A 14,931-nucleotide genomic window follows, 5' to 3' on the forward strand; every position below is an offset into this window, starting at 1 on the left:
ATTGTACCTAAAAATAATTAGTTACACATTATTAATGTTAGATAAATAGAATGAACAATTTTCCTGAATGATATCCAAAGCAATAAAATGAATTAGTAACTTGTTTTACGTCATTTCAGAACTTTCTGCAATAGACTGTTACCTTGGAATAGTAATTCGATAGTTAGGACGTTAGAATATTTATATTTAATAAGATAGTTATAACTAAGAAGAGTAAACAGTATAGAGATTCCGAAATTTAGTTAAGAGTCCAAAAGTCCTAGGATGAAATGCATAGGTTGATAAATAAATGCAGATATATTTTTGTTCGCTATTTAATATCGTACGTCACAATTGTTATAATTTACAATACATTCAATGCGAAATGTATACTCGAGAAGACTTATTCGCTACTAATATCAAAAAAAAAAAAAAGGAATCGAGACGACGAAAGAGCTTTCGTAGAAAACCGCGTAACGCGTATCTCGCGCTTAGGCTAATAATTTAATTCGAAAAGAAACATGATAAAATTAGGCATAATCGTGTGCGTATTTACAAGCTTAACCGAAAGTAGAACAACCATGGGACGATTTACACCTTTGACCCGAATTTTATACATTCTCCAATTTCACCGCTGGATCAATTAGTGTTTAAAACGCATTCGAATAGGAAAACGTAAATTTCGAAGCGGTAATGTTAGAAAAAAGAAATTTAAGATGAATTCTATCGTTGGAGTACCATTCTAAATTGCAGCTTTGCGATTCTATTCAATTATCCTATTTATACGATGAAATTATGACCAAATATTTGTTGGCTGTTTTTTCCTACGCAACACTGAGTACCGACGGTCGCAAAATAGTGGGAGGATAAGTAAATTTTCACAGCAATACCTTTTTGTCCTTGGCAAAATATTTCAGAAAAGAAAAAAAGAGTCCGCAAAAGCAATTAAGTTCAGGCCTCGATAAGTATAGATCCGTGATTGCGTTTATCGTTACTTTTAGAGTACTCTGTTCGATCTTGTTGCTACGCTCGATGCTTGTCAACATCACGATAATTATTTGATTATTTAAATATTCGTGTTTTATTTTGAAGAATCCGAAACACGGAAGCAATCCGGTTTCTCCTGCATGAAAGACATCGAAAAGTCGGACCGACGTGACATAGAGTCCAATAATGTTTTCTTGTTCCCAAAACAAGTCAGAAGTCACTACTGTTCCCCCGACTATGTATGTACGTTAACCTCCGAATAACTAAAACGCCGAGGACTCGATTTCGTTTGAATTACACGGAGATTACTTTCAATTAGAGCTGGACGTTATTCGAATAAAATTTCAAACAGATTGTTTCGAATCAATTCTAGTTGGAACAATATTCGAATAAAAGTCGCGAGTAAATCTAGTTATTCCAGAATGACGAATAAAGTTTCGATCGAACAACTCGATGTTTACAAATAAACGCCGCTTCTTGACGACGTTCATTCGTTTACGGAACCTTTCGAGTAAAGAATAAACTCTTATTCGAATCGCAGATTTATTCGTAATTCCTTATTCGTTGTTCGGAACAACATTCATCCAACTCTGTATATAACCAATTCGATGGCGACCCAAGTGGATTTCACTCGTCCACGAATCGAGAAAAGTAACATACCGAAGCTTTTCGACATTCCGAATGTACTTTACGCGTTGGAATTAGTATCAATATCCGGTGTAATCTTGCCACGGTCCGGTCTGCCGGTACTGCGTTCCGCTGAGCTGAATCGACTCTGATGGTCTGTAGTACATGGTTCTCAGCCTGTCCCCATTGGCTGCAGGTAGAAACTGAGGACTGGCCACGAAGGGCTTCTGTTGTTGATTAACCGGCCTTGACACCTTGTAATTGTTTTCAGACGATTCGAGGACTGGATCTCTTCCTATCTGTCTATGAAGTGGCAGCACGAATCCGCTGGGCAGGTTAGGTTCTTGATTTAACGTGGGCGTCAAGGCGTCATTTAAAGTGACGTCGTACTCGCTCTCTGGGATATCCTGGAGTCGATGCGTCACCTCGTTGATCCTCTGCTTCACCCTGAAATTGGCTGGACCGGTAGGATGCTCTTGGTTCTCGTCAGTTTTATACGAGGATCCGTAGACGTTAGGGCTTTCACTGGCAGTCAGTCTTCCCTTGTTCCGAACCGAGGAACTCGGAGTCTGGGCGTTTCCCTCGCTCGAATAGTCTTCGGAGGGCCACTTGGCCAACCCATCATCAAAATCCTGTCGATCGGCCTGCTGCTGTCCTTGCTTAGTTCCTCTAGTATACGGTTCGTCCGCAGACTTGTGCTCGTTCTCCCGCTGTCGATCGACAGGTCGTCGAACCGCAGGTCTGGCTATGGACGTGTCGTAGTCGTCCGAGGTATGCTCGCGTTGACTTTCGATGTGAATAGCTTTGTACGCGTCGTAGCTTTCCTTCTCTTCTTGTCGCGCCTTGGATTCCTGACGAGGCGAGGGACTCTGTTGGTTCGTGTCGTGCCCGTAGTAGTTGTTGGGTCTCTCCTGAACCGTGCTCCTCTCCGTCGGTCTATCTTCTTCCCGTTTAGGCGTGGTGGCCTTCGAGCCGACCGACGACAAGCCCCTCGGGTTGGAATTTCCGCCTCTGGACGGTAGGAATGGTCGTTTCACGACGCGGACCGTGGTTCGCGGGGGTGGAGCAGGTGGATCATCAGGTTCGTCGTAGTAATCTTGCGAATATTCCTCCAAAGAGCCAGTCTGGTACTGACTCTGCTCGCGTCTATCGTCCTGGTCCCTTTCTGGGTACTCGGCGGACTGCTGCTGGTTCGTTCTATGAGGTTCCCCTTGTTCGATCGGTGGTGGTCGTGTCGGCGAGCTTTGCAGTGGTCTGGCTGGCCTTTCCTGCGTTGGTCTCTCGGAACGATCGTTCACTGGATCCTTGGCGTTTGATTCGGATTTGTGAACCAGCTGCTCGGGCAGACACGTTGTCGTTGTCGCGCTGCTAGTCGTTCTATCGTAACCGTTGGATTTCCTGCCAGCCAAATCGGTGCTGTCTTGCAGCTCTTTCCCTCTGGAGCCAGTTCTAGAACGGTCCACGTCCCTTTCTCTGTCCAGAACTCGAGTCGAGTAAGGTCTGTCCGATTTCTCAGCGTCTTGCGTTCGTCCACGATCACGGTCCACGGGCCGATCTTTGCTACGGTCGAGGGATCGATCTCTTCCTCGATCGACGCCTCTGTCGCCACCTCGATCCCTCTCTCGATCGTAGTAGCGATCTCTCGAGCGATCGGGGTGTTTCCTAGGCCGCAGCTCCTCCTCCTCCTCCTCCTCCACCTCCTCCTCGTCTCGGTAACGGCCTCTGAAATCGACACTTTTGTTAACTCGCGGATGCTGATCGAACATTTTTCATGGTTTTGTGTCACACTATTATAAAACTGTTCCCACGTGGAAACTTGTACGATCATTGAATGCGATGCTGCGCTGGCACGAATGTTTGTTACTGTGTGTTACATGTGACCAACGACATCGGTTGACACGATGTCGCGGTGATGTGTTTTGATTAATCGGTTACGACAGATGAATATAATTGTATCGGTGTTGTGTACGTACGTTACCCTACCTGAAGGCTCGGTCTCTGTCCCTTTCTCTGTCCCTGCTATCGTAGAAATCTCGATCTCTCTCTCTGTAGGACGGTCTTCTTCTATGCGGTCTTCGAACTGGACGAAAATCCTCCAGTTCGTCCTCGTAGTAATCGTCTTCTGCCATGTCCACGGGTCTCCTTCGAGGATCCTCTGCACGCAATCATCGATACATATATGTAGTTGATAGCTTGTTATAGTCGGTACGTAAGTTATGTAAAGGTACCTGTGGGCTGAACGGTGGTCGATTTGTAAGCGTATTTGTCCTGTTCAGAGAGCGGGACTGGTCTTCGAATTTTTGGTGGGGTTCTTGGTCGCGCGTAAACGGAAGCTATGGGTGCCGCAGGCTTCACCAGGCCATCCAGTTTCGTCTCCGTGACCGCAGACGAGGGAGCAGACACTTTGTCGTCGTACTCGTCCCTGTATCTGTAGGAAAATTCGCCATGAAGTTGATAAACGATTGGAGAATGTAATAACGTCGAAGAATGGCTAGTCCTTGGTAGTTGTTATAAAAAGAGATTTTTTATAGTAGTCGCGAGAAGAAATGGACATCAGCCACGCTCTTTGGTGGAACTTTGGTATCTAGATTGTCGCTAGTAATTTTTTTTTATACGCGTGGTTTGGTAGTTGTGTGTGTACTTAACGTATATTACGTGAATATGAGATAAGATATATAGGACGGGGTGTCCCGTAATTGCTGGTACAAGCGAGTAGAGGTGGTGTGTGTGCGTTAAAAAGCGATAAGCGAGACTAGGCGTATATCTTGTCGCGCGACACCTATACGTACCATGCATTTGTACATTCTAAGGAATCAGGAAACAATATTTAATCGATATTTGTCCAGTGTAGAAGGAATATAGAAATATATGGGTAACAAGTTTGAAATTCATAGCGTTTGTTGGAAGATTTATATTGTTGCAATTTTTCGATCGATTTCTATACATTTAAAAACAAAAGTGTTTTCTTAATTAAGTGATTTTACCGATTTAGTATGTAAACATTTATTTCTATTTTCTGTTCTCTAATTTTCAAGGCATTTAGCATGAGTGCATATACGAAACCTATTTAAAAATTGTAAAAAAATACTAGGGTGCAGATTTGCGCAAAAGTATATAACAAGAGTTTAATAATAAGTGAAGTAATTAGTAATAAGTGAAGAAATTAGAATGGAATTTTACATGGTCTGTTCGTTATTGTTCGACGGGATGCTTAGTCGACACAGCGAACTACCTTTTATCAGAGTACCGACGGTCGTCGGTGTCCCTGACTCTAGAATCGCTTCGTCGATCTTCCAGCTCCGCCTCGTCGACCTCTCTGGAAGCAGACCTCGGTCCTGATTCAGGGTCTCTTGGCCTGACCTTTGCGTCTTCTTCCAGAGGATGTAACAGGTCCCTCATTCTGGTAGGATCTCTCCTATTGTTTCTGTTCTGATATCTGTCCCTGGCACTCGTATCTCGATCTCTGTCGTCCCTGACAACTCCGTCCCTTGGTCTTGGACCATCTCTCTCTCGAAAATCGCGATCTCGATCTCTGAACTCTCGATGCCTGTCCCTTGTGTACTTTCTGTCTTCGTAGTCGTAATCGTCCCTACTATAGCCACGAGGGCGACTGTACTCGTCGTCGTAGTACTCATCGTCGTAGTAATCGTACGCAGGTCGTCTTCTCAATGGCCATCTTCTTCTCGGAGGATCCCTGTCTCTCGATCGTCCTGCTTCCACAGGAGCTGGCGGCGGCGGCGGCGTCGTCGTCGTCGTGGTCGTCGAGGTGGACGTCGTCGTGGTTGTCGCCGCCTTGTAGAGGGCGTCGTTCCTATGCCAGTACTTTTTCGAGTTGGCACAGTCGACCTCGGACACGAAGTGACAGATGAAGGTCTTCTGGTCGAACGCAGTAAAGTTCGCGCAGAGGAAGTCGTACCTCGTACCGAAGAGACAGTGATGATACACCTTGAAGAAGAAAAGAGATCGTTAACCCTCTAAAACTCGTGATTCTATTCTAGTATCAAGTACCCTTTATCTACCCCTTTATCCCTTTCTTTATCTCTGATTTGAGCCTATTACTTTAGTACGTTTCGCAATTTTCTGGAATTAGACTCGCATCCGAATTCGAGGCAGAATGTTTCCTCCGTTTTGTTATATCGGGGAAAGAATGGGGCAGTTTCGACGACACCGTTAGCACACTTTTCACCCAAGACAGACGCTGGACGCTACCATAGCTTTCACACCGAGAGTACGTGCACGCGAGTAATTGCTCCGAGACACACGACTCTACCATCTACGAGCAACTTGTCTTTGTAAGGGTATCCGCGATTGTCTGGCACGTATCGCCACGTCGGATTATCTGGAGGAATCATCTAGAATCATTCAGAGCACGTCCTCGCTCGTCGCAAACCAACGTTTGGTTTCGTTTCTCTGAATTGCTCGCTGCTTGTTTGTTCGTCATAACTTTTCCAAACGGAACTTTGCAACATAGAATATTTGCGTGCTACAAGAGGCCGGAATACCAAGTGGTGTGGTATACTTGGTAAAAAGAAAGAAATTTTCATCAGTTGCGAGGGACAAGTAATACGACTTTTTGGGACCATTTTTGGAAATTCATGGTTCAAGTCAGGGCTGACCACCACCACTGGTACTCAGGCTTGTTACAAGTAGTTATTAGAGCTTTAGTAACAAAAGTTATGTATTGGGTTGTTGAGAAAGTTCGTGGCAATTTTTATGAAAAATTCAAAGACACATTTGAATTTTGTGTATATTTATTAAATTACAGTCAGCCCTATAAGTATTCGTATCCTCTATATTCTATTCATATTTCCAAATCAATTGTTCGTTATAAATATGTACACGAATAAACGTCCCATATGTATAATATACGTACAATCAGAAATTGATTTAGAAACATGAACCATTCGTTGAAATTAGTCAAATTTCTTCGATAAATATAGAGGGGACAATGCTCCACTCGTTGTCAGCGCGTCGCTCGATTCTCCTCGCCGCCATTTAATCGTCAGCCACGCGTTTTCCTCGTACCCGTGATTTTCCGTCGTGGAAATCTTTTTGTTCGCGCGCTTATTACTCCTAACCGACGCGGCGCAGAGTTTCTCTGAGCTTTGGTAGTTTTATTGGAAAGTCGGCGTCTCCTGTGTTTCAGATTGCAGGAAGTGACTCGTTGTGTATTTGCATGACAAGAACGCTTGCTCGGCTGAAAATTACTCGGAATCGTTGTCTCTAAGCATCTTGACGTGGCTCGGTTCAACGATTTTCCGCTGATGGATGGGGCTTGCTCAACTTGTACTCGGTTAAATGTCAAACGTGCCCGGTCTGACCACAAACTTCCAGAACCGAACAAATTAATCTTCCGTTAGTCACGCATGGGCATAACAGAGCAGACGCTTTAGTTTTGGTTGATAGCTTGGCAAAGAAGGGGGTCTATGGTACTGCGGGTTTAGAACGTCTTCAACCATACTGTTATTAGCGTTATTATGAAATATTAGCAGGAGTAGTCTAGCGAAAGCCGTTGCGTGATAATTTAGTGGTTTGCGTTCCTCGTTTGGGATTGTCGGGTCGGGTACGAGTGGTCAAAATATTTTACTGTATTCATCGACAAGCAGGAGACTCGTGAACAGATATGTCACATTATAACGAGACAATCGTACGAACGACGAGTAAACATTTCTATTTAGACTGGAGTTATAGTATACGAATATAACGAGACAGAATTAATTCCTATTTGTTATTTTTGATAGCCGCGTCATCGATAAAGATGGAATAATTTCTTTGTACCATTCCCTGCTTGGCCTACCTTATGACGACGTCGACTCTGCCCAGCGAGCGTTCATTAGAGAATCTCGATTGGGAAATCGGTTCTGGCGATTACAACTTCGTCGGAGCGTAACCCGCGTCGAATCGACCGCTCTCTCGATCGCGAGCGTTTCGCAGCGAATTTTCTTGTGTTTTTTCCCCGTCCCGCATCCGGTTCGGACCGCGAGCACTCTAGGGAAGCGAATCCGCAAACATTTGCATGACAATGGCCCGTTCGCTTGGTAGCCCGGCCAAGACGATCGATAAGAAACGTCGGAAAGGGATACTTTGCAATCGCTTTCACAATCCCAAGATAGTTCCAAGCAAACGTTGGAACGGTCAGGGCCGGGAAGTGTATCGAACCGCGACAGATCTGTTCATCCTCGAGGAGCCCTCCAACTCTTCCCCCGAGGTATCGAGACTGTGCTTCTTGTAATCGCGATAAGAATGTTTACACTGAAACAATAACAGTGACCAGAAGCCTCTCTTTTGATAGATGAATGAGAGATCTTACACCCGAAACTAACGAATCCACTTAAAATTAAAGCGAACAATCTACGTTTGTTCTCGAGAGCGAGTCTGAATCTCTCAAGTTCGAACTGACGGTGAAACGATCCCAGCAGAGCGTTGCAGAGATTTTTTTGCATCCGTATTTCGCTCGAGGACTCGCTTTCGTTTCACGGTTGTCCGTGATCGCGTGGGATCGAGCTAGAAATCGAAAAGGACGTTCGTCTGCCGTGATCGCGATCGATGGGCTGTTCCCTTTGCTGGAGGGAACACTGCCATTACGGATCGTTACGCGAATAGACGATATACCATGTCGGAAACTCTTTTTTTCACGTTTGTTGAGATTGCCGGGAGTGACTATGACTTTCTAAAGACGGTCGGCCGAGGTGTCGGATTGGTCCGACGATCTAGTATCCGAGATCAGTCTTGGAGGAGTCATAGTTAAGCAAGTGGCCACGTACTCGTGGTTCCTGCCGTGAGTACCCCTGTAGGGGGAAACGAAGAGCCGCCACTGCAAGCTTAGAGTAAGAATTAGATGTTTGTCTCGTGATAGCGACATAGGTCATAGGTACTTGTGCCACCATAAATTATAGTAGAGTCCATAAGCTTTAAAGTTTATAACTTCCTAGAGCTTTGAACTATCGTATAGTAAGTTATCTTTTTCTCAGTGTTAACCAACGAGTGCTTGATAATTGTAACGATATATTGTCATTGTCAAGGTATCCTATAATGGGGCACGCCGAGATTCCACGAGAATGCAACGATATGGATCGATTTATTCCCCGAGAAACTGGACGTTATTAGACCGAGTCTAAAAAGGTCCGCTGGTGATCACCACCGCGAAACGTGTCCAGTCCGAAAGCAAACAGCTGCTTTCCCACACCGACGTCGACGTCAAGTGTCCTTCGACGTACGATCTTTTACGCGATACACGCTCTCCCTGCCGCGTCGAATTTTTGTTTTGCATGCCAAGGTTTTACGAAATGGGGCTGAATAAACTTCTACGTAATTAAGAACGCTGTTCTGAATAACAAACCGCGATACACGTAAAAAACGAATCGACCGAAATGTATTCCATGGGAACGTACGAAACATCGTTGAACTTTTTACAGTCTGTACATTTTCAAGCTATAGTAATATCTTGATTTAAAAGATTTCAGATTTACATAATTCGAGTCTTTCGTTGTTTTATCGTTTTTCTTTGTTTCATATTGGTGTTACTTTAAAAGTCGATTTATATTATTTAAAAATTTGATAGTTTTTGGAAAATTAATCTCCGACTAAGTGAGGGCTTGGCGTATACCAACGCCAACGTTATGCGCGTATCTGAACGATGACGTTACCGAAAGGAACACAAAGCTCGGCGATATTGATGTCGCCTTCTCACCTGACATTTGTGAGGCACGCTCGCGTAGAACCCATCGTGCAACCCGTCGCATTTGAAGTCGATGTCCTCTGGTATGCTGTTGTAGAATGGATAGTCGCTGAGATTGTAACCGTTCAGTTCACGTGGCAAATTAGGATCCCAGATGTAGTCGATCTGGGGAATTCCCGTCAGGGTGTGCCCCGTTGTCCCGTTCGTCTCAGTAGCAACCGTCGTTGTCGTTGGCTGGAAGAATTTTAAAATCGATCGTCACGTTAGTTGAAATAATTCGTTTCAAAAGACGATAGTTATTGAAATGGTCGAAAACAACAAATGAAAATAAATGAAAATTCAATTTTCCTGTAATAAATTGATGTCACTTATGTAACAAGATATATGCATCATAGATATGTGCAACATAGATATATATTCTAGTTTTATAAAATTCCGAAGATGCCCTAGTTTAGCAGTAGCCAAGCAAGAATATTCCCTTATCCTATGGCAGATTGAGCGTCGCTCGCGGTGATGGTCGGTGATGAGCTCTTGATGCGCGTTTGGTGATGTCACGGCGTCGTTTTATGTGCGAAGGTGAACCTGTTGTGTACGTGCCATTACGGTAGCTTGGAACACGTTAATTAATGTTAACGTCGGCTCTGCCGTGATTAAAGAATATCCAGAGATAGCGATAAACTATGATAAATCCAGAGGGAAGCTACAAAGAATATAGAGATTGATCGATTATACTTGATGATTCGAAAATTTACATTTGTTGATCATTACAAACAGATATCAAACATTTTTAATCCCTCTATGATTGAGTTTTCTTCCGAGTATGCTTCGAGTATACGATTCCCTTATAAATTAAGGGGATGACAAATTGATCCGTTGAAATTCCGGGGAAAATCGATTGTCAAGTTTTGTGCTAAGAAGGGCTACCAATCATTGGGGTAGAAAGTGTTTTAGGTTTAGTCGATCCTCATCATAGACACCAACTATGTGTTCGTTTTCATTCCGAGTCCTCGTTAGGCGCACGAACACGCAGCTGGAGAAATAGACGCGTTGTGGTGTCGTGACTGCAGCATCGTTGCCGCGATTTCCATCATAGACGATAAACGATCTCTCGGTTCTATTCCGGTACACGTAGATAATGCAATAACGGTGATGCTACCGCGATCGTTGCAAGCTGTTGCACTGTAAATACATCGGCGCGGGCGCAACGTCTCGATTCGATGATTCGAAAAACGGCTGTTCGCGAAAAACTTTGAGAAGCAATCGGACATTAGAAAGCAGATTTACCTCTGGATCCTCGTTCTCGTTCTCCTCGGTGGTGGTTGTCGACGTTGTTGTAGTCGAGGTTGTCGCGATCTTGAATTTTGGCCTGGTTGGCTTCACTGCAGCCGAAACTGCATTGGCCAAAACGATACCTGGAATTCGATGGAAAACATCAGAACGGAAACCGGCTGGACGACATTTACGTGTATGGCCCATGTTTATACGATATTATTACATTTTTTAGGACATTACACGTGTAAAGATGTGTGCATGTTCAGGCCTGGTTTGTTTTACTTTATATCGCACAAGTGATTATATGAAAGTTATGAGAATTTGGCGTGCTTGCTTTTGTGTATGGATTATAACAATTTAGTATGGATCATTATCTATTATGGATCATAAAAATTCCACTTCGTTCATGAAAATATTCTATACCCTTGAATATATTTCTATGTTTGGATGCTATTTAATTCAGTAACAATTTCTACACCTACGAGTGTACGTGTTTGTGTATTTATGTACGTTGACTTTTGTTCTGGTTCATATTTCAAGAATGATTTATCAGAAAATTATGAAACTTGGTACGACGACTTGAATTTATAGTGCATTCATTTCTCGAGTACAAAAATTTACCAAAAATAGAGAAATACTAACGTAGTGGGTGCTATATTCTCTTCTGTAAATTTTTCTCTCTGGAGATATAAGAGATAAGAGAGATAAGTTCGATTCGTTTAGCTACTGGATGTAGAGAGTGGATACGACGAGTGGATCGGTCGTCGCCGCGACTAAGACACGAAACAATCAAAGGCCGCCACGCATCCGCGGGTTGCGTAAATCACGAAGAAGCTTCGACGTTGCAAAACCAGTGCGCGAGAGAAGAGCTAGTACCTGCACAGCGTAAGTGTCGCAATTTTCGCGGCGCAGGTGAACGCGTTCGTTCGGTTGGGCAATTGTTTTCAAGCGGATCAAGGCTGTCTATTGATCATGTTCTTTCACCGGCTTTCGTTGATTTATAGTTATCCGTATAGATCGCTCGCGATATGTTAAACCAGTTAAAGAAACCTATTCTACTTGGGCGCGGTAACAAACGATCGACGTTTCTGTCCGTGGACGATTGTCGTTTCTCCTCTTGCTGCATTCAGAATTTTAATAGATTCTGTAGGCTGGTAGAAAACATGTTCTTGTCACTATACGTTCAACTATGGGTGTGGATAGGCGATCATTTGAAAAGTCTAACCAGTAAATTATATAATAGAAAAGAAGAAGGACAATTTATGTTTGATTTTCAATCACGTTTATTGTAATTTATTTTTCAAATAAGGATCTCTATTGTGCAACACATCCTTTGTGTTACTCGGATATATTCCGTAGCCCAGCAAGTTTTCAAATATCTGTTCTCTCTCTCATCAGACCCATTAATAATTAGATCAATGTTTCTTCAGCTTAGTTTGCAATTAAGCACAAAAATGGCAAATACCTTGAGAACAAGGTCGATCGAGGCACATGTTTGTACGAACTTTTTCCATTGTTTTACGTTCCCAATTCGCCACATATCACGATATACCCTGTATAGAAGAGTAGTTGTGGCGCAACCTTCCTTTGTCTCCATACTGCCAATGAAACCTATTCGGCTTTGTCTTTCGATAGATAGTTACTTTCTCACACTTTTCTACCAGATGTTGCTTCGCTAGGAGACTCTATATCTATCCTATTAGTCTTGTAACAATAGGGTGTAGCCAACGCGAAGCGAACAGAGATGAAGGTACAAGGTAGTTACACCTGGTACAGTGATCGCCAGCCAATCTTCAAGTTACTATCATTTTCTGTGAGCTGCTTATTCGAGTCTCATAGTTAATGTGCATGAATATATACAAAATAAATGGAAAGAAAGAAGGGAATAGTTTGAAATGGAGGAATTGTATTTTTGTAATATGTTTTTTCTTTTAAAGAAAAGTAGTTTACAATGCTTCCTCGTGACTGAATATTTATCTTTAAGGCATAATATTTAGAATACCTTTCAAAGCAAGGTTTCCATTAACTTATCAGCTTGACTATTTCTCGAAAGTGACCTACGATATAACTTTATACATTTTCAGTAGCAACATCTACGAATAAAAATGAAACGAATCAAACAATGAGCCCAACTTGATGTCACTTTAAGCTAGCACGAGCCAGTAAATTCACTGCTGCGAGTTACCTGTCGCTCGCAATCGGTTGCCGATCATTGGTATAGCGGGAGTTACTCCTCGATAGTCTTAATAAATTCTTTTTAGACTAGCTACGCCTAATTAAGGGGAACCGGTTCAAGGCCAACGGATTAACAAGAGCGGTTCGAACAAAACAGGATAACCTGTCATTGGATGAAAAACCAAATACTTTCGCCGTCTCTCGAGCTTTCTATGGATCATTTTATCGTGTAGAGTAATGTTCTGACTTCTGTCAAGATTATGCCATATTTCCATCAGAAAACACGCCAAATCTTAGTTTATATACCAGAATTGTATAAAATTTCTGCTAGAGTTGTAGTCTACCAATAGGATCTGGAAGCTTAAGGAATGGTAGCGTTGTCTAACCTTTGATTTTCAAAATACTGGCGTGGAATCTAAGTGAAGAATATTTTTTAAAAGGTTATCGTATATTTACAGAAATGAAATTCATTTCAATCAGACGAATGGTATCTTTAAAAAAATATTTGCCAAAGCACTCTCAAGGGGAGGGGAACCATAGATAAATTTCTTGATCCAAGCTCAAGTGTTCCGCTGGCTATCAAATTATTTATCCGTGCGTCTTTCGACGAATGACGACACTTTTATTTACCATTGACGAAATTTCGGTGCGAAGGTTTTTCTCGCGAGTAGACGTCCTCGATGCTGAAAAACACACCTACCGACAGTCGCGTGTACACATTCGTAACGGGATCTCGGTCTGTCCAAGCCGGGATCGATAACGAGTGCCGACGACGTTGCATAAAAATGAATTATGGGAACGGTGCTCGCATTCCGTTTGTGGGAAACGCTCGCGTGGGCACGGCCCAGCTAGAAACGTAACGGCGAAACACAATTTCGTGACGAAACAGTCTACCGACGCTCGTAAACAGATTGCTCCACCTCGATCGCGTATCGCTCTGACGATTGTCCGATTCCCACTCGAATGGGAACGTCCTGACATTTTCATTAAAAAGGGCGTGACGAGATTGGTTTCCCTTCGTGACGGCAACACCCGTGTGGAAATTTCGATGGAAACGCGACGCTGACGCACCCACAAGTGTAACAAACGTAATTATAGTAGAAACTGACAGACGCCACATAATCCGTTCGGTTAAGTCGTGAAGATTTTAAACGCTTTTGAAAATCTTTCCAAATTAAAATAAAATCAGTTCCAAAGATTAGAACTGGAATGTTCATGGCAGACGAGTGCAATTGCGCCCTTGCTTGCACCCACGATGCACTGGAGCGCGAGTCTCGATCGTGGACTCCTCTTCGATCCTGTGGATCGGGATCGCGAAGGTCAGGATCGTTCGGGAATGTGTCGAGCAGAGCTTGTGGCTCTGAGAGCAAGGATGGAAATTTTTGTGGTCCCGAGGAGGTGAGCGTGCGTAGGGTATTGCCGTATCGTTCGGTAGCTTTCAAACAAGTTTTCGAAGGCCTTTCGACTGTCTCTGCTCGCGAGGAACGAATAACAGTCGTCGAACGGGTGAAAATGTCAGAAACCGCGTTAAATGTTAACGCACCGTCACGTGACCGATTTCAAACCTTCCACTGGACACAGCGATTGCGTGTGCTTTCGAACCTCCTTGCTCGCTAATCAGTTCCAGGAAAGGAAGGTAGAGCAGCCTCGATGTTTTCTCGTGTACCACGAAAAGAATCATCGACAATTTCAATTTGAATTTCAACTAAATCGTCAAGCTCTACATGAATCTTGTTTGGTTTGGAACGAGAATTTCGGAGCTGGTCGGTTCCCGTTCTCGGTGCGTTTGTCGCGATGAAACAAAGGAAGCTCCTTGTTATGCTCGACAGGTTCATCTTCTCCTCTTTGGAATCTTTCCGCAAAGCTGTTTCGCGCGTCACGTGTACCTACGTTCGCGTCGCGAATATAAAACACACCTTTCGTCGCGTTGGTTGACGTATCAAATTTTATTCGATAAAACGGACTCGCCCAGCAAGGGTGCGCGGAATGTCGGTGTGAACGAACCTTGAAGTGCGCGTCGATGCAAAACTCGCAGGTTGGAAGGTCGACCGCTGTCTTCGACATTCCTCTCCAGATATGGAAAGTCCAAAAATACAAAGGGACACGATGTGCCGGTAAATGGCGTTACCGTCGACGACAGCAGGATTTTGCTCGCGAGGATTTAACATATAAATCAGTTTTATATCAACTATTTTGTTCTATTGGTTTATCTA

General features: G+C 43.5%; 1 protein-coding gene across 2 annotated transcripts in view; it reads right to left on the bottom strand.

Annotated features, from left to right (window-relative positions):
- Positions 1-298: 298 nt before the first annotated feature.
- LOC128881523 (zinc finger CCCH domain-containing protein 13) overlaps positions 299-14,931 on the bottom strand; it is a 28,746-nt gene continuing 14,113 nt past the window's right edge. For both annotated transcript variants that reach the window (XM_054132644.1, XM_054132643.1), the window contains exons 3-8: positions 10,556-10,683; positions 9,284-9,505; positions 4,826-5,538; positions 3,822-4,021; positions 3,577-3,748; positions 299-3,315 (exon numbers count right to left, since the gene is read on the bottom strand). In XM_054132644.1, the coding sequence (XP_053988619.1) occupies positions 1,674-3,315; positions 3,577-3,748; positions 3,822-4,021; positions 4,826-5,538; positions 9,284-9,505; positions 10,556-10,683 (3,077 nt within the window). In that variant the 3' untranslated portion in view covers positions 299-1,673. The remainder of the gene's footprint in view (positions 3,316-3,576; positions 3,749-3,821; positions 4,022-4,825; positions 5,539-9,283; positions 9,506-10,555; positions 10,684-14,931) is intronic.

The sequence above is a fragment of the Hylaeus volcanicus genome, chromosome 8, assembly GCF_026283585.1.
Source record: "Hylaeus volcanicus isolate JK05 chromosome 8, UHH_iyHylVolc1.0_haploid, whole genome shotgun sequence".
In the NCBI taxonomy this organism is placed as follows: domain Eukaryota; kingdom Metazoa; phylum Arthropoda; class Insecta; order Hymenoptera; family Colletidae; genus Hylaeus; species Hylaeus volcanicus.